This window comes from Lagopus leucura, unplaced genomic scaffold (assembly GCF_019238085.1).
Source record: "Lagopus leucura isolate 7727_CA_CO unplaced genomic scaffold, USGS_WTPT01 145-8_obj-0_obj, whole genome shotgun sequence".
Taxonomy (NCBI): Eukaryota; Metazoa; Chordata; class Aves; order Galliformes; family Phasianidae; genus Lagopus; species Lagopus leucura.
Genome location: NW_024966735.1, coordinates 83,596 through 110,308, shown reverse-complemented (window position 1 = coordinate 110,308; position 26,713 = coordinate 83,596). Strand labels below are relative to the sequence as shown.

The following is a 26,713-nucleotide window of genomic DNA, read 5'->3' as shown; positions in this document are numbered from 1 at the left end:
GGGACGAGCCGCCGCGGCTCCTAATAGCGCTACGGTCAGGTGAGAGCAGCGGGCTGGGCCGCTCACATCCCGGGCGGGAGGTGTGGAGATGAGGGGCGCGGCGCAGAGAGGGGGGCAGCCCCGGTTCCGGCAGCGGGCTGCGCTCGGCCTGCGGGTGTCGACAAAATGGCGGCCGGTCAGCTGAGGGCTCGGCCACGCCCCGCGGGTGGCCACGCCCCTTCCGGTTATCGGACCGCCCGGCGGCTCCAGGCCACGCCCACGCGGCTTCCCGCGCGCCCTCCGCTGACCGCCGTCTCGCCGCTTTCCGCTGGCCACGCCCACCTCGCGACTCCGCCCACTCCGTAGCCCCGCCCACCGGCCGTCCCACGTGGCAGTGCGGCGCGCTGGCTCGCTCTCCCCGCCTCCCCCCGCTCGGCCCACGCGTGGCATCGCGCACCTCCCGCGGGGCGGCACCCGCGGCTCCGCTCTGCGCCCTCTGAGCGAAGGACCCCCTCCCATTCCCCTCCACGACCCCTCTTTCGGCTCAAAGCAGCTCCCCTTCGTCCCACCCCCCCGGGGCCGCCCCCACTGCCGCCATCTCGGCCCCGCTCCCCCCGCGGCCGCCCCCGAGATGGCGGCGTTATCCCTTTGCGTCTCCGTGTCCGATCCCCCGAAATAATTAACGGAACCTCTTCGGGCCATTCAACCGTAGGAACAGAGAAGCGTTTATTTTATCGCCCCATAACCTCTAGCACGGAACCGTCCTGGTAGCCCAGCGTCCCCAGTAGCACCGGTTCACTGGGGCGGAGGGACCTCTGCTGGTGCGAGGCTTAAATATTCCGTTCCTTCTCGTGGTCCCGCAGCTCCTGACCCATAGAATCTGACCCGCAGCACTTTTGCTGCTCGTGCAACTCGTCTCGTACCCCTTGTGCAACACGTCCCTCGTGCATTCCTCGTGCAACGCGTCCCTTCTGAATTCCTTGCACAACGCGTTACTGCTGTGCCGCCCGCGCAACGTGCCTGCTCAGCCCACGCGAGGACTTTGACTGCTGGCTAATTAAGGAGCGCCCTAACGACCCAAGGAGAGCTGCTCTGTCCTGCCACGTTTGTCTCTGCAGGTGCCACATCTGCTCTGCCCCCTTGTGCCTTCACAGCCCGTCACACAGCTTCTGCCGCCGTCCCGCAGTGCCTCCCCGTGCCAGCCTCGTTCCATCCTCCACGTGCCACCACGGCCCCGCGGTGTCACAGCGTGCCAGCTCGGCGTTGTCACGCAGGCTCCGCTTCGTGCCAGCTCTGCGCCCCGCAGCTCGGCGGTCTCCCGCAGCGCCACCCTCACGGCCACGCGGTGTCACTCCGCGCCAGCCTCGTTCCATCCTCCACGTGCCACCGCGGCTCCGTAACGTCGCCCCGCGCCACCACGCGGTGTCACCCCACGCCAGCGCCGTTCCCGCAATGTCACCCCGCGCCGCCCCTCTCAACACACATGCGCGCGCCCCGGGCGGGGCGAGGCGCGTTCCCGCGCGGGGGAGTGCAGCTGAGGACAGCGGCGGTGCCGCCCCCCGCCCCTCCCCCCGCCCCCGCCCCCGGCCCGGCCCCGGCGCTCATTGTGCTCCTCACGCCGGCGGCCCAAGATGGCGGCGGCGCCGGAGAGCCCCGCGAGCCGCTCCCGACAATAGAGGGCGGCGCGGGGGGGTGGGAGCGCGGGTCCTCCCCGCCTTCCTGCGGCCCCGCACCGCCTCACCGCACCGCGCCGCGCCGCCCGGGCCCGGCCCCACCCCGCAGCGCGCGGCCGCCCCGTAGCATGGTGCGGGGCCTCCGGCTGCGCCATGGGCGAGCGGCTGGAGCTGCGCCTCAAGTCGCCGGTGGGAGCCGAGCCCGCCGTGTACCCGTGGCCGCTGCCCGTCTACGTGAGTACGGGGCGGGGGGGGGAGGTGCGGTGCGGTGCGGCCCTTCAGGTTCAGCCGTCGGCGCGTCGCGGTGTCCCCGTGTCACTTGTTTGTGCCTCCGCCGCCCGAGCGCTGCCGGCTCCGTGTCCGAGCGCTGCTTTTGCTTCCCACATCTCTGTGCCCTGAGGGTCCCCGTATCCCGGCCCCGAGCGCTGCTCTCGTTGCCGTGGCCCGGCCCTGCCAGCTGCGTTCCCCTCGGTCCCCGCGTTCCAAACCCCGAGCGCTGCCCTCGGTCCTCGTGTCGGTGCTCTGAGGGTCTCCGTATCCCTGACCTGAGAGCTGTGTGACTTCAGTCCCCGTGTCCCATCGTTGTGGGTGCCATGTCCTAGTCTCAAGCAATGTCCTTGGTCCCCGTGTCCCACCCCTGGGGGTCCCCATATCCCACCCTTGTGGGTGCTGTGCCCCAGCCCTAAGCAGTGCCCTCAGTCCCCGTGTCCCGGTCCTGAGCAGTGCCCTTGGTCCCCATGTCCCGGTCCTGAGGTTGCCATGTCCCAGCCCCAAGCAGCGTCCTTGCTCCCCGTGTCCTAACCTTGGGGCTCCCTACGTCCCAGCCCTGAGCAGAGATCCTCATATCCCAGCCCTGAGCAGTGCCCTCAGTCCCCACATCCCATCTTTGGGGATCCCCACGTCCCACTCTTGTAGGTGCCACTTCCCAGCCCCAAGCAGTGTCCTTGGTCCCCATTTCCCACCCTTGGGGATCCCCACGTCCCAGCCCCACGCAGTACCCCCATCCCAGCCCGGAGCTGTTCCTTCACCCCCCCTCGCATCCCATCACGGTGCAGCAGCAGCTCTGTGCGTGCAACACGTGTGCCAACCCACGCGCACCCGCTCCTATCATCCCCAACCCGAGCGCCGCTCTGTTCAGGGACGTGCCGGGCACAGCTGCGTGCTGCGATAGGAACGCATCGCTCCGGAGCTGCAGCTCCTATCTGCCCTTTGCAGTTCTGCCTCCCGCCTTCCCCTGCAATGGACTTCAGCACGGCGCCGTGCAGCCGCAGCTCCGTCATTTCGTCTGCGCGCGCTGCGCTCAAATCCTCAGAAACTGAAAGTTACCGCCGCGACCGTTCGGTGCTCCCAGCGCTGCCAAACGAGAAGCCGCCAGCAGCAGCACGGCTCAGAGCCGCTGCGCAGCACCGACGGGCTGATGTGCGAGCGCTGAACTGCTGACAGCTGTGGCAAAACGAGCCCTGTGCCGTGTAAACCCCCCTACCCCAACCCCCCCGTGTGTGTTAGCGTGCTGTTTGCAGCGTGGGGAGTGCTTGGGAAATAAGGGTGTTTCGGATGAGGGAGATTAAGGCTTTCTGGTATAGGGAGTGATGATTTTTTAGTTAATTTAGGAGAAGACTTGTACTCTGAGGATGGTGGGGTTGTCCCCTCCCCCGCCTCCCATCCAGTTGCTGCCAGAGCGATGTCCTTGCACGGCAGTGCTGCAGAACCTGACTGTCCAGCTTTGACCCCTCCGGGCACTGCAGCTGCCTCCCTGGTAACATTGGAACCAGCGATGGTTCATCCAGAGCTGATCCATTCTTTCCTGCGGTTGGCTCTGTGACACAGACGCACACAAACACACACAGACGCAGCCGTTGCAGTGGTGGATGAACTCTGGAGCTTTGGCAATAAATTGTGTGCTTTGTGCTCTGTGTGCTGACACGGTGCTGAGCTGCGGCCCCGTGTTGGCTCAGCCCTGCTGGCAGCGGCTGCAGGCACTGCTGTGCTCCTTTGGACACAAACAGAGCATCTCTAAACCCATAGGAGGGGAGGTGGGATACTGGGGAAGGGGATTGCACACCTCCCCAATTGGGTTTGGCTGCTGTCTGCTTTGGGGTTCTCAAAGGTAGAGGGGAAGGCATGCAGTCCATGCTGGGCTGAGCACGTTAGGTGCGTTCCCACTGCAGCACGTATCTCCTCTGCTCCAAAACAAGCAGCACTGGCACTGCTGCTTATCTCTAGAATGAACAAATCCCCTCCATTCCTACCAACCAGCATCAGTGGGATCCCTCAGCAGCGTGGGGAGCTCTGCAAACCCCCTCTCTCTTCCTCCCCACGTCACACTGGGGCCGTGGGAGGAGAGCAGCCGTCCTCCCACCGCCCCGTTACGGACACGAGCTGACAGCGTGACTCCTTCCCTGCTCCTCTCGGAGGAAAGGCTGCGGTTTCCTCACCCAGGAGCTCCGGGTGCTGCTGAGTTGAGTCGTGCGGTGAGTAATCGCTGCTCATGACTCACGGGATATTTTCTGATGTTGACCTCTGTTTTTACGGCTGCCCCGCTTCGTCGCAGCCGGGTGAGTGAGCGCTGCTGTGTGTGTGGTTTAACCCCTCGGCTCCCACGTGGCAGCCCGGAGCTCTGTCACAGACCAGAGGGATTGTATTGAAAATAAAAGCAAACCACAGCGTGAGAGATACAGGCATGGGGAAGGGATGTATGTTATCTGCTTGGAGTAAGTGGAATTCGTGGTTCTGGATGGTCTCGATGATGCAAACTGAGGGTGGCATTGCAATATAAATGCAATGTGAGCGCAGTATCAGGGTGCTGCAATGCAATGCATACAGGTGTTGATATGCATGGCTTGGTGCTCATGCTGTGCTTGTCCTTTTGACCTGGGTTACTCCAGAGGGTTGTGCTGAACTGCTTCACCCCCAGTGCTTGGTGCTGAGCATTTCGGAAGTTTGAAGGTGGAGTTGTGTGCCATGCTGGGTGGCTTCTGCCTGTGGGCCCCTCTGTGCAACCGGTCCCACCTGTTGTGTGCAGAAGAAAGAAAGGTGCGCTGCTGGAAAACCCAGCTCAGCTCCACAATCTGATCTGGCTCTGTGTGCTCGAACCCCTCCGTGCTGAGCAGCGTGCGGAGCCTCTCACCTTCCAGACAGACCTTTGGCTGGCTGTTCTCTGCCCTGCATTGAATAGAATTCCCCAAAAGGTAACTGCAAACCTGCTGGGCTGCCCTGATGCTGTAGGGCAGTGCTTCAGTTGCCTGTGACCACCTCCATCCCCATCTTCCAGCCTGGAAACCTCAGGGCTTTGCTCTGCCCCATGAGGAACAGTCCCAGCTGGGGGAGGTGTCAGACCCTCGGCCCCCAGAGCTTTTGCTGTTGGGGGGGGGGAGCAGAACACTGTGATAAGGCTGTGCTGTTTGTACAGGTGGAAGGGCACCTTAGGATCCATGCTTTGTTTTTCTGTTCTTTTTTGTTTTCTTTTTCACGGGCTTTGCCCCCGCTTTATCCATCTGGTGGGGCATGCAGCGTCACTGGAGGAATGTGCCATGATAATGCATATGGCTGCAGCCTGCTGTGATCCTCCCAACCCATACAGTTTGGTGACTCTGAGTGTCGCCCTTACAACAAACCACAACTGTGGAAATGAACCTCGTGATGTAGTGGTCGGAGGCCCTGCTTGGAGCTCTGTGATTCCTAAGGTCTCTTCCAACCCGAGTGTTCTATGTAGGTTCTCTGAAAGGCAAACTTTACTGAAATCTTGTGGTGTGCAATGTCTGCCAGGGGAGGGCAGGGGGTTCCTAATATCCAATTTTAAGAATAATTTCGTGTGCAAAGAGCAGTGATGCTCTGGCACAGCTGCCCAGGGCATGGTGGGGTCTCTGTGCCTGGAGGTGTGGATGAACTGCAGAGCTGTGGCACCGCGGGATGTGGTCAGCGGGCATGGTGGGATGGACTGGGGATCTGAGAGGTCTTTTCCAACCTTAAGGCTCTGACATGGCTTTAAGAGCACTGTTTTATGGCGTGTGGACACCTGCAGGGGTGGCCCTGTGCCTGCTGTCCCCAGCCACGTGTCTTTGGGGCGATCTGATGACGAGCAGCATCCCTGCATGCATGGGCTTCCCCTCTGCTCTTGTTCCGGTGGGGGGGGGGGGGCCGGTGGGGGCTGTGTGTGAGCTGGTGGCTGAAAATATCTGTCTGGAAGCCAATGTTACAGCGTTTTCCCCTCCGCCCCGTGACTCACACGGCTGTACCGGGCAGCTCTGCCCACAGAGCCTCCCCACGCCCTGAGTAATTGCCCAGCAATTCGTTGTCGTCGGCGGTGGCGGCAAGGTTAGGGGATTTTCTCTGATTTCACCCAGGCTGTTGATGCAGCTTGTTGGGAAGCGTTTGTGGGGATGAGTCATTAATTAAAGAAACTTTGCTGGTGAAGAAAAGGCTTGAATGCTCCAGCAGACTTCCTATTTCTCAACAGCCCGTTCTCAAAGCGTTCCGAGTGGCGGGAGCGAGCTGGCAAATCATTGACTCCGGCATTTCGACAGCGCTCGGATTTCTCAGCTGCCTGGCAAATAAACAGCAACAAATGACAGAGCTGGCATGGGTACAGCAGCCCTGGCTCCAGCCCTGGGTACGGCTGCATCGTGCAGCATGGCACTGGGTGCTCCCACAGCCACTCCTTGCTCCCCAGGGCCACTTTGCTTCTTGCCACCTCGGGCTGGGGGTTGCCAGGAGGGACAATCGTTGCTTGTTTGGGTTTCACAGTGGCTTTTGTTCCAAGCTCTGTCCCTGTTGGATGCTGTGTTAAACCACGAGCTGGGCGAACGCTGTCTTTTTTTTTTTCCCCGTGTTTCTATATGCAAACTAAAAATAGTTCTTTTGTATTGCATCTGAACGCCACGTGACTCTCCTTCTCGTGCAACCCGGAGCTCTTTGCAGCCTCCCAGTACTTAGAGGGAGCTCAGAATGGGAGGAGGAGGCCTTGTGATGTGGGCAGATAGTTTTAAACCATTCCCCCCCTTGTCTTAACGCTAATAGAGGGGAGATTTAGGTCAGATACGAGGGGGGAAATTCTTTACTCCTGGGGTGGTGAGGCCCCGGCATTACCCAGAGCTGTGGGTGCCCCATGCCTGGGTGGGCCCTGGACAACCCAAGCTGGAGGTGGCACCCAGCCCATGGCAGGGGTGGGACTGAGGGTGCTTTGGGGTCCCTTCCAACCCAACCTTGCTGTGATTTCATGGATCTGTAATCTTTGAGGACCGTTCAACCCAACTATTCCATGGTTCCATGATCCTTAAGGTCCCTTCTAACCCAACAGTTCTGTTACCGTGTGGTTCTATGGTCTTTAAAGCCCCTTCCAACCAATTCCATGGTCTGTGATTTTTAAGATCCCCTCCAACCCAGCCATTCTGTGACTCCTAGGGTTCTATGATCTTTAGGGGCCCTTCCAACCCAACCATGCTGTGATTCCATCATCCTATCGAGCAACGTAACTGGAAAGACAGCATAGCTGTTAAAGCTGGTGTCCTTTTCATGGAGATGAGCGAGGATCCATGTCCCTGCCCTTGGCCTGAGCTCCAGTAATTCAAATTTATCTGCCTGAAACGCCCCCATCAGTTACGTCCGGACGCAGCACTGAAAGCTCTCGGTGTGCTGAGGGAAATTCATGCCACCAAATGCAGCTCCAGCTCTTGTCCTTTGTGGCAGCCTAAATGTATGTGGAGATGATCATCCTTTCACGTCTCAGCGTTGTGAGTGACTTGTGTTCCTCCTGGGAGTGAGGCAAAATATCTTACCTCTTGGTATGCAAGATTTATGGGAAATGTAATCACCCCTCTCCCCAGACATCCATATGTCTACTTTTGTACTCTTCCTTCTTTCTTTTTAGCTCTTTCATAATGCCTCCCTTTCTTTTTCTCGCTGCTTTGAGTTCACCTCTGCCTGTCTGATTAAAGCTTTTATCTGTAATGATCCAGACAAGGAGCAGAAGCGGGCTGCTTTTTTCCTTTCCCAGTGTGTTATTGCAGATTGATGGTCGCGAGGTATCTTGGCTTATTTAAAATACCTTAGCTTCATTTATTTTCTCCTTTTAACAGAAGGAAGAGTTCATATCAGGTATCTGAACGTATTAGGAACGTAATGCATCATGGTAGTTATTAAAAGATAAGGCAACGCTTCCTCTGAAGAGGAACAAAAAATAAACCTGAATATACGGTGATGCTCACCACACATTTCTAGAGGTACCAAATAGAGTAGCTGCTATTTTTAGGGCATAGAAGGTATGTTTTACAGCAGGAAATGATGGCTCTATAGATAGGAGCAGATCTATGAATAACAAAAATGTTTTTCTTACGCGTGAATGAGCGTTTCCTAAAAGTCTTCACTGCAAGGTTTGCTTGGTGCCAGACCAAGGAAGTCCTGAGGATGGGTGAACGGAGCACTGGAAAGTTTGTTTGAACAAACAAGGAGAACTACAGAAAACCTTGAGTGTTATTTCTCTGTGTAAAATACATAAAAGCTTTAAGAGCTTTCAATACTTTGATTGAAAGTAGAATGGTTAAGGTTGGATACGACCACTAAGGCCATCTGGTCCCACTGTACTCTGTAGCATGAAGGGCAGTTTGCTGAGATTTGGGCAATGCAGGAGATGGGTTTCGGTTGTCCTTATAGCAGCTTTCTGACCCAGCAGTGAGGCTGTGCCATGAGTTTCCAGCTTCACCAGTGTCCGCCATGGAGGTGGGAAGCTGTTGGGCTTCAGGCAGAGGTGGGAGCGACTTTCCTGCTCTTCTTCCTTGATCGCCTTGGCCCCCAACAGTTTGCAGGTGTCCTTTGTTGCTTTGGTGGCAGGAGGGACGTTGGAGGTGCTGGGGAAGAAGGGGTGGTCAGCACTGGGGCGATGTGGGAGCGGGTTCCAAAACCTCGAGCCTTCTGCAGCCTCTGTGCAGAATTAAATGCAACTACGAAAAAAAAAAAACAACAAAGAAACAACAAGTAGAAAAGCTGTGAAGAAGCCTGTCTTTAGAAAAGGAAAGAGAACTATTTTCAGTCCATACAAACGAAGCGTTCAGGCACTTCATGCAGCTCTGGGACGGCTGTTTGCTCTGACCGGCGGTAATTCTGAGCTCAGCTTTACGTGCAGGTCGCAGTTCCTGGCGGGGACGATGGCTGCTTTCCATTCTGCTCTCCGGTTACTGCTGGATGGGAGCATTGTTTCTTCATTAACATACACCCATGGTTGCATGGAGGCCTGAACCTGGTGCTGCTATGAGAGCTACTCGTACCGATGTCCTCTTTGTGCAACCAGAGGGTCGTCCTGGTGTGTCTGTCCGTGTGGGTATTCCTTCAGGCTCTTCTGCAGGATGTCTGCATGTGAATATATTTATACAGCCCCCCCTACTTGCTATCATGGGAACCATTCCCTCCCGCATTCGTGCGGTGTCCGTAGCAACAGTTGTAATTGCTGTGTGCAAAGGCAAAACGGTTTTATTGTGGTTTAGGTACTGCAGTGAAAGTGGGAGTGCTGGTGGCAGCCAGACCCACAGCTGTCTTGTCTATGAATACCAGGCTCATGGCATACAGGATTACCCAGATGAATTTGGATTTTCTTATCTAATCCCTTCTTCGTTTCCTCACTTAAGGGAACAGTAGTAATTGTCTTCAGGGAAGGCTTTCTGTCCTCACCTCCATTGGCATGAAGTTTGCTGCTTCATTTGCTGGCATGGAAACTCGCTGTCCCTGTCCTGCTTTGGGATAAAGACGGATAATATGAAAAGTTTATCCATACAGTGTGAAATACTGCTTGGAACAACTTTCCCTTTTCCTTACTCAGCTTGTAACCAGTGTGAGGCAAGACCTAAAAATGCAAAGTGGGCACCGATTATGATTGCAGCAGCTGGAAGTGCTTTGGGTTCTGCTTTTCACAAGACCTTTGTCCGCTGCTGTGTGCAGGATGTTGGAGGTGGACATGCTGCGGGCATGGATGCTGTGCTGGGGGCTCTTTCCAGGCAGAGTGCAAATGAAGGTGATCCCTGGAGCACGGGGTTTGGGATCGTGTCCATGTGTGGATGCTGCACTGTTTCTGCTGCAGCTTGCTCTGGCTGCCTTGATGTCTGGAGGAATGCTTATCATCCACCACAGATGGGAGAAACCTAAGGGACATTAAAGAGGCACTTGTCCTGCTAGTCTTCTGCAAGATTGATTGGCTTTTCCTAATCCATCTTTTTGATCTCTGCTAGCCATCTTGTCCCCAGCTGTAACATCCCCTCTCCTTTGGATTTATGGATGCTGTCTGCAGAGAGGGCTGCAGCTTCAGGCAGCTGAGCTGTGCTTCAAACAGGAGCTGCTGAGACTGACCGCCTTCATTAGGCAAATTCAATAGGATCACAGCACTCGTAGGTCAAAGTCTGGCAGTCAGAACAACTCCTGAGTGGAGTCAGTGTTTAGTCCTTGGAAGCTGGTGTTGCATGGTGAAATGTAGAACTTTTAAAGGCAATCCTTAAAAAGCACATGAGTGTCACCATTGAATTTTTCACTAGTTTGTGTCAGGCTTTGCTTTTTTTCTGACTTGTTCAGATTTATCCGTTGCACGGTGCAAAACTTGGAGGTCTCCTCCTCCTACCTTGCAAATGTGAGAGGCTTGCTTGCACCTCTCTGCAAAACTGGTATGGTCACCTCGCCTGTTTTGGGAGAGGAAATGAGGTCTGGTGAGTCAAAGGGCCAATGGGCCCTAAAGGTGAGGACTGCTTTTTTTTGTGCGACAGTTCAATCTGGGCAGTCAGCCTTGAGTTCCTATCTGTGATAATTAGATAAGGAATCTTCACGTCCTTTGCACAGTGCTTTGAGATCTGCTGATAGAAAACACACCAACTTTCTTTTCCCCCCTGTGACCACACCCAGGATTTAAAACTTTAGTTCTCATGGTTTGGGCTGTTGGCTGCCTTAAGGAATTATCCCATAACAATGCCATTAAGATCTCCTAAGAGTTGTCAACTTGGCAAATAAAGCAAGCAAATAGCCTCACCTCGTGTAGGAGGTGTGTGCTGTGATGTTACCTCCAGCAGCCAACTGGTGTTGTGGCACCAACACAACCACTGGGGGTTTTTGCTCCTGCACCTGTAGGTTGTTATGCAAAACCTCTCAATTCAGTCCTTGCAGTTGTGGTGACTGATGGAGAAATCCGTCTCAGGGTTGGAGCTGCTCACTTGTGCTGCTGAGGCGTCTCCACTGCTCCCTGTACAAAACTACACTCTTGCAAATGACTTTTGAAGAAGTATTTGTTTTCTTTCCATTATTTTTCTCGTGAGATTTCTTGGCAAAAACTTGAATGTTCTCTGTGAGCTCACAGAGCGCAATTTTTAGATTGAATGTTGAGGTCGAAAATAAGAACCTTTTATAATACATTTCAGCCAGGCGGGATTGGCTGTAATAACTTCTAAGGTATGTTTATTTTTTTTATTATTATTATTTAAAACAACGACAAAACTTGTTACGAACAGCTCTGGGCACATTCAGTTCCTGTAGACAACATCTCAGGGAGCACACACTGAGGAGATAAGGCCTCACCCCGTGGAGGAGTGCCATTCCTGCAGCCCTGCAGATCCACACTGGGGCCCGAGAGCCCCTCAGGCTGTATGATATTTACAGAGCACAGCCTGGGCCTGTGGTCGGCATGTTGAGGCCTGGGCCTACACAATGCACTGGGGCCTGGGTCTAAAGGCAACACTTCAAGGCCTGGGCTTACACAGTGTTGGGGCCTGGGCCTACACAGTACAAAGAGGCCTGGGTGTACACAGTACACTGGGGCCTGGGCCTGTATGCAGCACTGTGGGGCCTGGGCCTACATGGTACACTGAGGCCTGGGCCTAAAGGCAGCACTTCAAGGCCTGGGCTTGCACAGTATTGGGACCTGGGCCTATAGGCAACACTTCAAGACCTGGGCCTACACAGTACACAGAGGCCTGGGCTTACACAGTACGTTGGGGCCTGGGGCTACACAGTACAGTGAGGCTTGGGCCTGCAGGTGGCACGTCAAGGTCTGGGCCTACGCAGTATTGAGTCCGGGGCCTGCACAGCACGCTGAGGCCTGGGCCTACGCAGTAAAGTGAGGCCTGGGCCCACACAGCACACCGGGCCCATGTACTCCCTCACCAATGGAGGGAGAAGGGCCTGGAGCCAGGGTGGGGGTGAATTGGGCTCCTCTGTGGTCATGGCTCCAAGCTGCTGAAGCTGAAGGAGCATTTGGGCAGCACTTGCGGGGGTTGGGTTTGGATTTTGGCTGGTGCTGGAGCCAGGAGTTGGACTTGGTGATTTGTGTGGGTTCTTTCCAACGTGGGATGTTCTGTGATTTTGTGATTAGGAGTTTCAGATCAAGATCATAGAATTGTCATAGAATGGCCTGGGTTGAAAAGGACCTTGAAGATCATCTAGTTTCAAACCCTGCTGTGGACAGGGTCACCAACCACCTCACCAGGCTGCCCAGAGCCACATCCAGCCTGGCCCTGATGATGTGCTGTGCTGTGGCAGTCAGGCAGGGCAGAAGGCTTCATCATCAGGAACTGCAGCCCGGTCTTCCCAGCCTGTTCTCCCAGTGGGCTTGCAAACAGAGCAGGTTCAATCTGCTGCACCAAGTCCTAAGAGTGGTGGGCAGCGCTGGTGCTGTGCACAGGCAGCTTGTGCTCATGGTGAGGTTTCTGCTCACCTTGACTCTTGCTTTGTGGGAGCACAACGATGTGAGCACAGGTGGGATGGCTGGCTCTTGCTGAAAGCTATCTTTGTTAAATCTTACTGCCCCAGCATTGAAATGGAGCCATGAGTGGCCTCTGTTTAATCTTTATTTCTTCCTCCTCCATTTTGTGCTTTGAACAAGTGTTAGGTCTTTTCAAGACTTGCATGAGATCTTGAGAGCTTGTCCACCTGAACAAAGCATATTGGAGAGAAGGGTAAATTGGTAAGCGTTCAACATGAGCAACTTAGCCGCAGTCAATGTGGAACCTTTTCCAGCTTTGTTGCTGCTAGATAAAACACAGTCTGAACTCTGAAGGCCCCTTCTGGCAGGAACTGCTCAGGAGCAGTGAGGTTCCTTTACTAAAACCACTTGCTGAAACTGTCGCTGTAGATATGCATTGTGATATTTCTTTTTTAACTCAAGACAAAGGAATCTGTTAAATAAGCATTTTTGGTCATTATAGGGGCGTTTTCTTGAAGACTATAGGACACGGGGTTCCATTTGTGTGAGCTTGCAAAGCTGTCAGTGGAGAATGTAACTTCTTCAGGGAAAAAGGTTATATGGCAGCAGAAGCGTGAATTCACTTTTCCGGTATAATGTGCTTATGTTGATAAACCACATTCTTACTATACAGGAACACAGTTTACTGGGAGAGCTGGATCATCCCGGGGGGTTTATACGGTGATAATTCTGTGTGCAGTGAAAGGTGGAAATTCATAGGGGATGTTTATGGATGAGCTGACTGTCTTGGGCTATTTTTGTACTGTGCAGATAAGAAATAAAGAGACAGGAGAGCCCTCCTCCTGCATGCCTTTCTTCTTTACATGTCCATTTACAGAGCACGTTCCCATTGAATTACTTCCCTGTTTTCTAGGCTGAGCAGTACTGGTACAGCTATTTGCTCAACGCTTCACTTTGGCTGCCTGTTTATTGGTGCTGCTGGTTGCAGCTGGATGTGGGCTGTGCAGGGCCGTATGCAAACCCATGGTCTGGAGGAAGCCTGGAGCAGGGCTGTTGGCACAGCTCGCCATGTCAGCACGGGGTGTGCTGTAACACTGGGATGGAACCAAGGGAAGTTGGCATCTGGGCCACTCCGTGTTGAAAGCCATGTGTCCTGACTACCCTTGGGTTGGCAGCTTCTCCTTTTTGAGCATTTTGTTTTTTTCTCACGTGACCCCTTGATGAACGCAGTTATTTCTTTCTGTTTGGAAAATAAAGGTTTTTTCCTAGTGAAATAGGAAGTGTTGTTTCATACCTTTGTCATAACAGACTTAAGAAATGTTTGCCTCCTGCTCCTGCATCATGCAGTCTTTATCCGGGTACGTAGGGCGCGAGTTTCTGCAGGGAGAACTTCTACAGCATCCTGAGTGCATGGGCTGGGAAATGTGCTCTGCTGTGTGTGTGTGAAAGCTGTGATGCAGATGGGGAAAGGGTTCTGTTGAGCTTAAATCAAAATAATCCACAGCTACTTCTGTCAGCTCTCCGTTGGTGTTTCTCTTCTTCCACTCCCTCCCCTGCCCCAGTCCATTTCCTATGGTAGCTCTGTAGGAATTACATGTCTGCAGCAGATGAGGGAATTTGGAGAGTGAGCCTATATCCTTCTGACACTGGAAGGTCCCGGATCCCAGGTTTCTAATTAAAAGGTCAAAGCCACTTTAAGAAGTGTCTAAATATAACCTAAACTGTGTGGATGGGCTCTGGTAGCCATGGCTTCATGTGATGAATACAACAAGATACATAGAACACCTTCATCTTTCCAAAATAAGACTTTTTTCATAGCATGGTGCATGTATGTGCACTACATGGGCTTTTGGGGCACGTGCTTGAAGTAACTTGCGACGTGTGTTTCTGGTTCTGTTCAGTTAACTCCCAAAGTAATGGGCTCATTTGGATTGATTTAAGGGTTCAGGTGGCAATCAGATGTTCCTTCCCTTGTACGCTTGTCACCTGTATCGTGAACAAGATTGCAGTTCCTGTAATCTTCTACAAAACAGCACATCTGTTGTCTCTCTGAAAATGCCTTTTTTTTTGCTTTATTTCAGGACAAACACCATGATGCTGCTCATGAAATCATTGAGACAATTCGGTAAGTGTTCGGTGCAGACTGGAACCCTTTCCTGTGCACAGCTTCATCACAGTGAGTGGGCACCTTAGGGTATAAAGGAGGGCAGCAGCTTGGATGGTGCAGATGAAACACAGAGCAGGGTCCTGCCTGCATGGCCACACGAGCTTGGAGCCTGGTCATCCCATATGGCCCAGCAAGCTGCTCCCAGCATGAGTGGGAAAGCTTAGCAGTATTGCTGATAACATCACTCATGTAGATGAAATCATAATATTTGACCACAGTCTGTGGTAGGAGGGAAGGTGCAGGAGCCATGCTGGAGGCTGGAGCTCAAGCTTTTTGTTTTTTAAGAAGAAATGTTCTTTTTTCAGCTGCAAAGCCTGGATGCAAGCTGCCCTGCTGCTGTTTCTTCCAGCTCGCTTGTGCTGATGCTGGTGAAGTTTTGTGCCTGGGGAGCCCATGGTGTTACTATGGGGAAGATGGAAGCGATTGCCAGAGTCCTCTGTGCTGTTTTCAGTGCTGTGCTACCTGCAGGCAACAGGGGGCTTGTGTAAGAAAGCAGTTGGGCCAAAGAGGTGTTTCACAACCATCTTACAAACATGACTGCAGTGCAACTGGGCTGTTAGAAGGCTTCCGTGCAGCCTTTTGCCTCCCTTGTGCTCAGAGACCACAGCATGGTTATGAAAGCACTGAGTGAAGGAATGCAGAGAGCTGTCAATCTCTTTGGGTGAGCAGCTGTTGGCTGCCCATTTGCCCAATGTAAGAGAAAAATTGGGAAAGTTGTGAATGTTGTAAATTTGGGGGAAGGTGGATGTTCAGCAGAAGACAGTCAGGCATTGGTATCAAATGGGGATTTCTGTTAATTTGTGTGTGTTGATTTGGTAAGGGTGAATCAGGCAGAAGGACCCAGAACAGCTGGATCTCTTGTCGTGCTCTTTCACCATTTTAAAGCGTGCGTGGTGGTGCAAGGAGAGGAAATGCTGCCATTCCCACTTCTGTCCTTCCTATGGCGTGCTCTGAGTTGCTGTGGTGATGGCAGCTCTTCCCTGTTTTGCTGTTTTTGGAGGAAAGTTTGTGCCAAGTCACTGTGGCTTTTCAGTTGCCTTTGAAAAGAATTCAGCATCTTCCCATCTTGTGAGAGCAGAACTCTCATCTGTGAGCTGCCGTTGTCAGATGCAGTGTCAGTGGGGCTGAGCTTTCCCCTCCTGATGGCAGCAGCGTTTGGGCTTTGTTAGTTCAGCACGAGGAAGAGATCTTTCATCAAAATTACCTTGGCAAATCTGTCTTGGGTTGGATTGTGTCAAGTGTAAAAGCTTAGAGAATATCCTTGTGAATGGCTGGTGGTGGTGGTCCAGGCTGCTGGAGGAGAGGTCTTCTCCACCTTCCCCTTTGTCAAAGCTGTTACAGTGTCAGTTTTGTTAGGAATCCTTTCAAAATACTGCATTTTTCTTTCTTTTTTTTTTCTTCTTCTTTCTTTTTTGCGTTATGCTTTATGTGAGATTAGCATCAGCTATAGCTTTGGGTATTTGCAGATGCACTCCGTACACTTATCACCTCAATTTGAAGCTGTGCCATTTCCAGTGCTTTATACCACTGCCAATGTCTACAGGCACCTCGCTGTTTCTTCAACACAAATATGGACGCTTGCAGCTTCCCAATCAGCATTTTGTGCTGTCTGCCTTCCTCCTAACAATACTGTGAGCTTTCATGTCTGCTGCAGTGTTCTGTCTCAATGTATGGCAATGCCAGTCCAGAACTGAGACAGACTGCCTTATCAGAGCGAACTGGAAATGTTTTTATTCTGTTCCTTCTCTCTTTCCAGGTGGGTCTGTGAAGAAATCCCAGATCTCAAGCTTGCTATGGAAAACTACGTTCTAATTGACTATGACACAAAAAGGTGAGCAAAGAATACTTTTTCCCAGCAGGAGGACAGGCCAGCACGGTTTGCAGTGAATCTGTTGCTATCTGGTTATTCTTAGACACTACGAACCAAAGTTTTCTTCTGGAGCTGGCAGAGCTATTTTGGTAGGAAATGTGTAACAGAAATATTGGCAAAGGCTGTTGGATGAAGGACATAATAGGAAACTGCGTACGGCGGAGAGCTGAGCTCTGCTGTGTACGTTGGAATTACTCACTGCAAAACAATGATCGGTATCTGAGCTGTTGGACTGCATCCAGCCCTAGCGAGCTGAATGGCACCGAGGTTTCTGCTTCTGTAGTAACTCAGAATTCCTGTTTAGAAAGCTGCATGCCAGAGCTGTCTGTCAGCGCCGCGTCCTTCTCCTGCCAGGGCTGTGGGAGCTGAACCTCCCCCTTCCTCCTCCGTTCCGTGTTCAGAACGAGCGTGATGCTGTTTGGGTGGGGAATAAATTAAAAGGCAAACCATTCCTACTGCTCTCTTGGGCAGCTAGGATTAGTTGGAGGTTCTTGTGTCTACATGTGAGTGCCTGTTCCACAAAGAGCTGCAAATGAATGTATAGTGCGTGCTGTTCGCCTCCATAGAATCATAGAACGGCCTGGGTTGCAAAGGCCCACAACGCCCATCAATTCCAACCCCCTGCTGTGTGCAGGTCGCCAACCAGCAGCCCAGGCTGCCCAGAGCCACATCCAGCCTGGCCTTGAATGCCTGCAGGGATGGGGCATCCACCGCCTCCTTGGGCAACCTGTGCCAGTGCCTCACCACCCTCTGGGTGAAAAACTTCCTCCTAAAATCCAACTTAAACCTCCCCTGTCTCAGTTTAAGGCCGTTCCCCTTGTCCCACCTATCCCCCCCTGTCCACCTTGGGGCTGGTGGGGGCAGCCTGCAGCATCTCCTGGGGTGAATCTGCACGCATGGACTTGCTGCACTGAGGCAGGAAGGAGCTGTGACCCCCTGTAAAGAAAAGAAAGAGCTGTGGCATGCAGAGACCTCCCTGATTGCTTATGTGGGGAAAAACAGAATTCAAGTCATGCACAGGGGGAAAACTGCATTTGTTCAAGTCCACAGCGTGGCTAAATACATAGATTGAGGATTGCAGATGGAACCCCATCCCTTTGTAAGTCATCCCTGTTTATAATCCCAAGCCCCACGCAGGTACTGCTATCATGATCTGCTGAAGGTGTTTTTGCTCCTCTCCATTTCGTTTGAACTTTGATTGCAATGCCACTTCTTTCTATATCCCCTGGTCCCCACTTCTTGGTTCAGGGGTGGCCACGATTTAATTATCTTGCTCCCATAACTCCTCATTTGTTTCATTTTTTATTTTTTCCATAGAACCTGGTTATGTAATCCTGATTTCCTAGCAATATCTTTTCCTCCCTGGCATGAGATGAATTTTGTTTTAATCCTCTAAGCTTCTGCCATGGAGGCATCTGGCTACACTGACTGTAATCCTGAGCAACCCATGAAGCAGTCACTGTCATGAAGTGCTGATTGTAGAGCCATTCTGGATGGAGAAGTCCTTTAAGATCATCATGGCCAACATTCAGCTCCCACCAACACTGCCCATCACCCCCTGTCCCTTCAGTGGAGCAAAGGAGAGCAGCACACAGACACATTTCTGTGTGTCTGCATGGAGGAAAAGAAGTAGCAGGCAAGGAGAACAGCAAACTGCTCATAAATCAGAGCTTAAGTTCAATTATTTTCCTGTTCACTAAGGGAACTAATATTATATGAACGTTCAGCTTCCAAAATGGAAGTGCCTGTCTTCTTTCCGCGGCACAAGCAGGTTGCACAACTTGTTGCTTCTTTGTCTTGTACTGCTGCTCTGCTGGGAGACGACAGAAAGCAAACTAGGCAGCGTCCTAAAGCCGTGCAAGTAATCACACGTTCTGCAAGGAGCAAACCTTGAATAGATCAGCTTCTGTGATGACACAGGGGCTGAAAGCTGTACCTCCAGGCTGGCCTGTTGCCCTCCTCTTGTAACCTGTGCCTTCTCCCCGCAGCTTTGAAAGCATGCAGCGGCTGTGTGACAAGTACAACCGCGCCATCGACAGCATCCACCAGCTGGTACGTATGGGTCACTGCTGTGCCACGGTGCTCATCTCCCTGCTTTGGACTCACGTGTAGTGGCTGACATCTAAAAACCGTCGGGGTTGAGCACTGGTGGGTCGATCTGGTGGTGTCACTGGTGCTTCGGTGCTTCCATTCTTATGGGGGTTTAAATCTTTCATTGAACGATCTCTCCTTGGCCACCTATCGAAGAGTTGCTATTGGAGGGGCTGCCTTACAGGAGATAAAAAGCACAGTAACTTTTTTGTTGTTCCTTTTTCCTTACATGCAGGTTTGTAAGCTCTCGTTCAGGTGCTCCTTTGGCACTTTGTTCCCTTCAGGGGGCCGAGAAAAGCCTTCCGTGTATTTTGCTCGCAGAGGTTTCACAGAGATTTATCATACAGGTTTACTTTTGCATGTGGAAATCTGTGGCTTATGGGTTCTTAAGCCATCCATATGAAGCCCCCTGTGTATTGTGGCAGTGACCCATGGCTTAGGAATTTCCGTGCTTGCCATTCAGTTCTGCTCTGTGCTGCAGGGCCGCTCTGATGGGGAAAACTAGACTGTAATCTCAGCCCGATTTAACAAGGTGTGTTCTTTTCTGTAAGGTTGAATTGAAGGAAGTAAAACATGACTAATGACTTAATGTTAGCAGTCTATTTAATTTTGAATTTAGAGGTGGATTTCTTTTCCTTTCCATAGTGCTTGTGGGAATTACTGGATGTATGCAGCACAGTAAGACTTTCTGCCCGTCCTTTACGGGCCTGCAGCTCCCTAAAAACTGTGTGGGTTTTGTATGTCAATTCATGCTCCTCCTGCCACCTGGATCTCAAACACAGGAACACTTAGGCCAGATTCTGGAGTTGCCCTTTTTGTTTTTCCTTACTGAAGGCAGACGTTTCTCGCACTGTGTTTAGGGATGGGTGTTTCTTCAAAAGAAACAAGGGAAGCTCGATTTCCATCTCTTTCCTGCCCCTCCTGTTTGTGTGCATACGATCCCTCCCACCCCACAATTCCCAGTGGAAGTTGAGCTGCTCTCACGCTGAGCTTACAGCCAACATCAGTGGTGATCAGTAAATACAAAATGGGTGAACAAACTTGCACGCCTTTTCCAGGTGTGCTCCCAACTAAGATCTCTGTTGAATTTTTACCTTCCCGTTATTTCTAGCAGTGATGTTTGAACTTATCTATTAGTTCACTAATATTTGCTCGTCCTCACGTTGGATTTCTGTCACAGAACCACAGCATGGCCCAGGTTGGAAGGGGCCTCAAGGATCACAAAGCTCCAACCCCCCCATCACATGCAGGGCCGCCAACCTCCCCATTTCACAGCAGCCCAGGCTGCCCAGGGCCCCATCCAACCTGGCCTTGAACGCCTCCAGGGATGGACGGGGCATCGCAGCCTCTCTGGGCAGCTGTTCCAGCACCTCACCGCTCTCATAGCAAAGAAGCTGACATCCAACCTCAATCTCCCCTCCCTCAATTCAAACCATTTCCCCTTGTCCTGCTGTCATCTCCCCTTTCATAGAGTTGATTCCCCTCCTGTTTGCAGGCTCCCTTTAGGTACTGCAGGCTGCACTGAGGTCACCCCGCAGCCTTCTTTTCTCCATGCTGAACAAGCCCAGCTCCCTCAGCCTGTCTTTGTAGGGAGCTGCTCCAGCCCTCAGCTCATCTTTGTGGCTCCTCTGGCCCCTCTGCAACAGCTCCACGTCTTTCTTATGCTGGAGGCCCCAGACCTGAACGCAGCACTGCAGATGGGGCCTCACGAGGGCAGAGTAAAGAGGGACAATCCCTGCTGCCCACCCCTCTTCCGATGGAGCCTACGATACCATTTGCTTTCCACAAGCTGCATGAGCACACTGCTGTCTCACATTGAGTTTTTCATCCACCGAAATGTCCCTCCTTGCTCTTTCTGTGCAGTGGAAGGGAACCACCCAACCGATGAAGCTGAACACACGTCCCTCCAACGGGCTCCTCCGGCACATCCTGCAGCAGGTTTACAACCACTCGGTGACCGACCCCGAGAAACTCAACAACTACGAGCCCTTCTCCCCAGAGGTGTATGGAGAAACCTCCTTCGACCTGGTGGCCCAGATGATAGATGAGATTAAAATGACAGAAGATGATCTCTTTGTCGACTTGGGCAGCGGTGAGTGACCGATAACGGAAGGATTTCTTCTTTTTGCTCGCTGTTTTTTTTCCCCTTTTTGTCATAAATTCACGTTTGGAAAGTAAACCAGGGCTAAGGATTACATTCTAGAATAAGCACCTTTTCCAGTTAATCCTCAGTGATGCTTCTGCTTTTCACAACAGGATTAAGCAGACCGAGCAGATGTCCCAGACTTTGTTCCCCACGGTGAGATGTTGGCCTGCAAGTGCCACAAACCCTTCTTACAGAAAGCTCTTCCTGTTTGTCGATGAATACGCTCACAAAGAAGGAGCAATGTGAAAAAAATGATGCTTAACATAGAGCAGCAATTCCATTTTTAAGGATTCATTGACTTTCTGTGAATTGTTTATTCCGTTCATATATGAAGATCTGTTTTCCTCACCTCTCCCATGAAATGCTGGGCACATCATCTGAAAATGGGGCAGTTGTTTCCCCTCTGGTGCAGTTCTCAGTGTGTCAGAAAAGTCTTCATGCTCTCTGTGACAGTTGTGTTGTGAGGCCCCACAAATCCAGCTGAGTGAGTGCAAGTGCCTCTCGTGTGTAGGTTGGGGTTTTAAAAGGAAGTCTGAGTTGGTAGAGAAACCAGCTATGACTCAAACCCATGTGGAACAGATACGTAGTGAGTAAGAGGATGATGTTCTTCTTTTTGTTGCTAAGATCTGGTTTTGAGCAGGAAAGGAGTCATAAGAATTTCCCCTTTTGCTGGATTGGTCTTAAAATTGTAGGTGAAGTTTTGGTTTTGGTTTTAGTGTGATGCAGGACTTCTAGGGAAAATATTAAAAAATCTATATTTAGTTTCTTAAAAAACAAAATAACAAATGTAAACCCATCAGGACAGCCATCCTCCCTCCAGATCCCAGTGTGTCTGCAGTCAGGGATCACCTCCTCCTGACCCCTTCCCCCCTCTGTGCAACTTAGGCCTTAAATTTCCTGTTCCAATGACTGATATCCAGCTGAGAGCTGCAGAAAGGCATCAGGTCCAACAATTTTCCTTCTGGAAAGAAAAAACAACAACAATAAAGGCCGTAGATATTGGTGGCTGATTGTTAGGAGGGTTGAAGAAGGTGGTATCTGAAATCTTGCAGAGCTGCTGATGGTGGAACAAGAAGTGTGTGGTCAAGCTGAAGCACTTGGTGCTCATAGCACGAGATGTGGGATTTCTGCTGGCCCTACTGCTTGCCTTCTCCCCACTTTTCCCTTGAGGGCAGACCAACCGTGTAGAAATCCACAGCGTAAAGAGTCACGTAGGGAAGGATTGGTTGAAAGTCTTTGGCTTCCAGTGTTTGGAACACTGCAACAATTGGAAACAGAACGTTGTTCCTGAGTTTGTACTGAAGGAGTAAACTGTGGAAAACTGTAATCAGTGCAGAACTGAGAGTAGCACAAATGAAGGCATATTTTTTCCTACCAGCCATGGGAATGACCTCCCTAGAGCTGTGTGCACACAGCAGGGGCTGCACCCCCAGGTGCTGTGGCCACTCCTGTACAGATTGCAGGAGGAATTCATGTAGGTATGCATCATTGCTGGCAATTGCAGCACAGAATGAAGGGCCAAAGAAAGACAAGGTTAATAACTCGTTCTGCTGTACTGTGATTTCTGTCATAACTGTGTTTATATCCTCCTCTTGGTCTTTGGCCTCCTTCAGGAATAAGGAACAGGGAAACAGTTCTCCCTCAGGCCGTGTTCTCCCACCCCATGGAAATCTGCACATCTGTATTTGCATGTGTATAAAATGGGAAATGGGAATTTGGGGAAGGAGGAAAGGAGAAAGGAAAAAAAAAAAAAAGCCAACCAACAAAACACCCTGACAGCAGCAGAGCTCTCATTGTGCCAGCAGTGTTGTGGTGGCCAGGCCTTCAAGGCAGCAGTTCCACCCCTCCAATTAGCAGCACTGCTTCCAGCCGGCAGCCAGCGATGCGCACACAGCAGTGCGGCTCTGTGCAGATGGGGGATCTGCTCAGGTTTGCTCTCGTTCCCCATGTGGTCACCTGCAGGCTGATGAAGCACGTAGGCAGGATGTATTCCGAGTGCTTCAGCAGGTGGGGAATGGCACTGCTTTAGCACCGGCAGAATGGGGGTCGCTTGTGAAGGCAGAAATCAAAGTGCTGTTTTCCCTTTTATTCCTTAAGCTGGGATGGAGGGAAGGACATGCATTGCTCAGGTGGGTGTAGGAACAGCTTGGTGCTGCTGCAGCTTGCAGTGCGGGCAGAGCTGGGATGGGAAGTTCATGCATTTTTCAGTGCTGGTCTGGCACTGAAATTCCTTTTGAGTGTTGAACCTGGTCATGTGTTCTAAAGCAGCACCTTGTATTTCCTATAGGAAAATAAGCTTGTTTTGTTCTCAGGCATTGTGCTGCATTTCAGGTGAAAGCTTGTGCCCATAGTGCTGGGCAAACGGGTTGGTCTTCAGCTCAGGAATGAGACCAACATCGTTCTGGGCTGAGGTGGGAATTGTTTGTGCTGCTGATGTGTACTGATGTACAGTCTGAGATCTGTAAGTTTGATGAAATGCTGACGAAATTGGTGTAAATCCAGCTGTTGGTGAGCCTTTGTTAGATGGTGACCACGAGCCATGTTTAACAGCAGTAGCCATTCATGTTTGTCAGTGCAAACATTGCTGTGTTGAGGCCTTGTGCTGTTATCCTAAAAGCACTGAAAAATGGAAGCATCAAAACTGTAACACCACGTTTCTTTTCCTTCTGTGAGGGAACTTAAATTGCAGTGCACACTCCTCCAGGATGCAAATTCCTTTTACAGGAAGGAGGGTTCTTAGCATTTAACATAACTTGGAGGAAAATGGGGCTCGTTTCAGCCACACACGATTTGAATTGCAGAATAGATGGAACTCGTGGGACTTTCTGCATGTTTCCCATTAATGACTCTTTACTTTCCTCTCTTGGAACCCTCTCTCAAGTTTGTTTTCTCTCTCCTGCAGGTGTGGGTCAGGTGGTGCTTCAAGTGGCTGCAGCCACAAACTGCAAACATCACTATGGTGTGGAGAAAGCTGACATTCCAGCCAAATACGCTGAGGTCAGTGGCTTGCAGTGAGCAGTGTGCATGCTTTTGTTTCTCAGGTTAAGCCCTGGAGGGCAGCATGCCTGAGGGGAGCGTTTGTCCTTTCCTTGTGCCTGCTGAGAGCTCAGCCTGTTTCTAACCATGGTGATGTAGGACTTATTCAAGAGGAGATGCAGTAACCTTCACCTACACACCTGCACTGGTGGCTGTGAAAAGGCCCTCGTGCAGAGGGGCTGTCAGAAACCAAAGCACTACAAGCAAATCTGGGAAGGAATCGACTCAACAAACAGTTCTTAAGAGGTTTTTAAAGCTGTCTTTGTGCCTAAGGCACTGTTGCCCCTTTTTGGTGTCCCATAGCTGGAGTTCAGCTTGGTTATTAAGCTGGGATGGGCTGACCAGCAAGGCTCGTGTTTGCCTTGTCTGATTGGTAACTGTGCAGCCAGAGGAAATCTTACACCAGTGCCATAATGTGTAGGCAAGCAAGCAGTTTTCTTTCAACTTCTTTAATTCTCTGCCAATGGGGACACAAAGAGATAATCAAAGGCATTGGGATCCTGGGAGGCAAACGAGCTACAAGCAGGCAATCAAGGCTGGTCATGCCTTACCATACCAAGTTTACTTTCTGCAGCAGACCGAACAGAAATGTACCCCTCCGTGTTGTTAAAATAAGCTGACTCAGTCTGTGCAGGCCAGAAAATTATGCCTTACGAAGGCAAAACGAATCCTTGATCCTCCTTTAAAGTGGTGTGGGCAAAAAATGCGTAAACACGGTGGTGAGGAGGATCAGACAACGATCTGAAAATCCATTTTGTTTCTCCTCCTGTGACCCAGTGGAAATTTCCAACTGGAGCATCGTGCATTCCCTGTGTGTGAGCCTCCTGGTTGCACTGGAGAGTCACTATCTGAATTTAATAGTGAGCTTAGTGTAGAGATGAATGCTAAAGAGGGAACGTTAGGTTCTCATTGCCATGATACCCCTTCCCATCACTGTGCAAACATAAGGCCTTAATGATAATGGTTAGCAAACAAAAAAAAAAAAAACCAAACCAAACAAACACAACAGAAAACACCACCCAGAAATTAAATATTAGTATTAACTTGTGGGCTGCCTTCTGTTGCAGAGGAGCACCAATATTTCATAGGTTTATGGGACGAACAAATTGTGCAGCACTGTTCTGCTGGTTACAGACTGAACAGCTGAGCAGCTGCTGCCTGCATGCTGTGTTCTCCCCAGCTCTGATAGACACTTGTGCAAGAGATTGGATTATGTTTCTAGCTCAGATTGGCTGTGGCAGCACATCTCTGGCTGCTTTGGTAAGGAAAGGATGCAGATGGCTTTGAATACCTTCAGCTAAATAGGAAGAGTCTCATGGATTTGATTTAGTGAAGCTGCCCTTGAAAAATCAAAGTTCAAAATACATCCAGCACATGAAAATACTTCTGGCTTTGGTGTGTTGTCCCACAAAGCTTAGGGGGGCTCAAGAAACAAAGAGTTTCAGCACACATCTGCTGCACACACTGCTGCACTGATGGATATCAGCACATCTCAGATGTTGGTAGTCAGAGCTCCCTCCTGTATTTCCTCACATTGCTGCCTCCAAATTTGGGCCCTTCATTTCTGGAGTCAAATTTTGAAAATACAGGAGGTTTTTTGAGTCTTCTGAGACACTTGAGTTTAATTTTCACACCTGGTGTATAGATGGACCCTCACTGCCATCTTGACATGTTGTTCTTTTTTTCTTTTTTAATTTTTTTTGTTAATTTCTCCTGTATTTGGGCAATAGAAGACTGGTGCCAGCTGTATGGCTGGGTCACACAGCCTTCCATCCCCTGCAGCCCCAGTCTGTCTGGGTGCAGCTGGAAGCACTCCTTGTTGCTCTGGCACATTGGAGCTCCCTCCGCTCACTGTTGCAGTTGCTCTGCATGCTTCTTTCTGCTGCTTCACCCCAGCTGACCCGTCTAAGCTTTGCTATCTGGGCTCAGATTGGATGCATTCAGTGCCTCCTGCTCTGTGGGATTATGCACCACAACACAGCAGCTACTTAAGGTTGTGCCATTTTTAGTGGTAAGCAGCGTCAGCTCAGTTTGCATTGCTTATAACATGTAATTTTGCTGAGAAGGGTGGGGGAGAGAAGAAAATGCCAGCTTTGTCTTGATCCTGGTGCAGATCTTCTTGTTAAGAAGTGGCAGTGAATGTCTGCCTGGTATCCCTTGAGTATTAATGGGGAAAAAAATGGTGGGGAGGGGGTTACTGAGCGCTGTCAGAGCTCATCTGCTTTCACTGCTGTCTCGCTGCACCAAGATGTCCTAACAGGTGGTTTTGTGTCTCTTCCCTCTTCTAGACGATGGACAGAGAGTTCAGAAAGTGGATGAAATGGTATGGGAAAAAACATGCAGAATACACAGTGAGTGCAATTCAGCTGAAAAGCGTTGTGGTCCGTGCTGATGTACAGAATTTGCAAAGCCCTCTTCAGCAGCAAAGCAGCAGCATGAGTCGTGTCTGCTTACCAGCCTTTCCTTGATCCTCAGGGTGATGCTCTGTGAGATATCCTCCCGGTGGCCTCTTTCTCTCATTGATTACTTGGTGTGGTGTTATGGAAGTGCTCTCAGGGCTTTTCAGAAGTTGTTGGATGGTTTATCCTTCCAGCACTCTGCTGGTCGTGCTGTCCAGCTGCCACGTGTCTCCTCTTTGTGGTAATGCCTTCTCTTCCCCTCACCTCCCTCATGTGGCGTGGATGTGGCAGCCCCTGCTCAGGTGTCTGAGCCCTCCTGCAAGAAACAGAGGCTGAAGCTTCATGTCCTGCAGGCAGGTGGAGGTGTGATCAGTGGGATTGGTGCTGCAGGGTTTGAAGTTCTGCATGAAGAGCAGCACTGAGATTAAGGCAGAGGATCTCAGGACTGGTAACAGGGCAGTGAGTCTAAGTGGAGCTGCAGGTGGGTGCGTGGGCTCAGAAGGATGGCAAGCAGTTAGCTGTCCCCCAGAAAGGGTCGGGGTGAGATGCTCCATGCGTGGAACCTAGACCAGGAGCAAATGGGGGCATCACAGGCACCTGTCTGTCTTGGGCTGGGGGCATGTGATCCAGAAGCTTTCCACTTCTGAGATGTCTTTTTCACTCCAGAATAACACTTCTAAGCTTTGCAG

At 51.3% G+C, this 26,713-nt stretch overlaps 1 protein-coding gene across 8 annotated transcripts in view; it reads left to right on the top strand.

The window, feature by feature from the left end:
• Positions 1–1,781: 1,781 nt before the first annotated feature.
• The window catches only part of DOT1L (DOT1 like histone lysine methyltransferase), a 58,619-nt gene continuing 33,687 nt past the window's right edge, over positions 1,782–26,713 (top strand). For 7 of the 8 annotated variants that reach the window (XR_006182696.1, XR_006182695.1, XM_042893415.1 and 4 more), the window contains exons 1-7: positions 1,782–1,886; positions 14,397–14,440; positions 16,239–16,313; positions 18,341–18,404; positions 20,307–20,535; positions 23,492–23,586; positions 25,914–25,976. Coding sequence is in view for 6 of the 8 variants with exons in the window: in XM_042893415.1 (XP_042749349.1) it covers positions 1,806–1,886; positions 14,397–14,440; positions 16,239–16,313; positions 18,341–18,404; positions 20,307–20,535; positions 23,492–23,586; positions 25,914–25,976 (651 nt within the window). In the remaining 2 variants the exon portion in view is untranslated. Of the gene's footprint in view, positions 1,887–14,396; positions 14,441–16,238; positions 16,314–18,340; positions 18,405–20,306; positions 20,536–23,491; positions 23,587–25,913; positions 25,977–26,713 lie in introns of those variants that run through there. The other variant, XM_042893418.1, reaches the window with a different exon arrangement.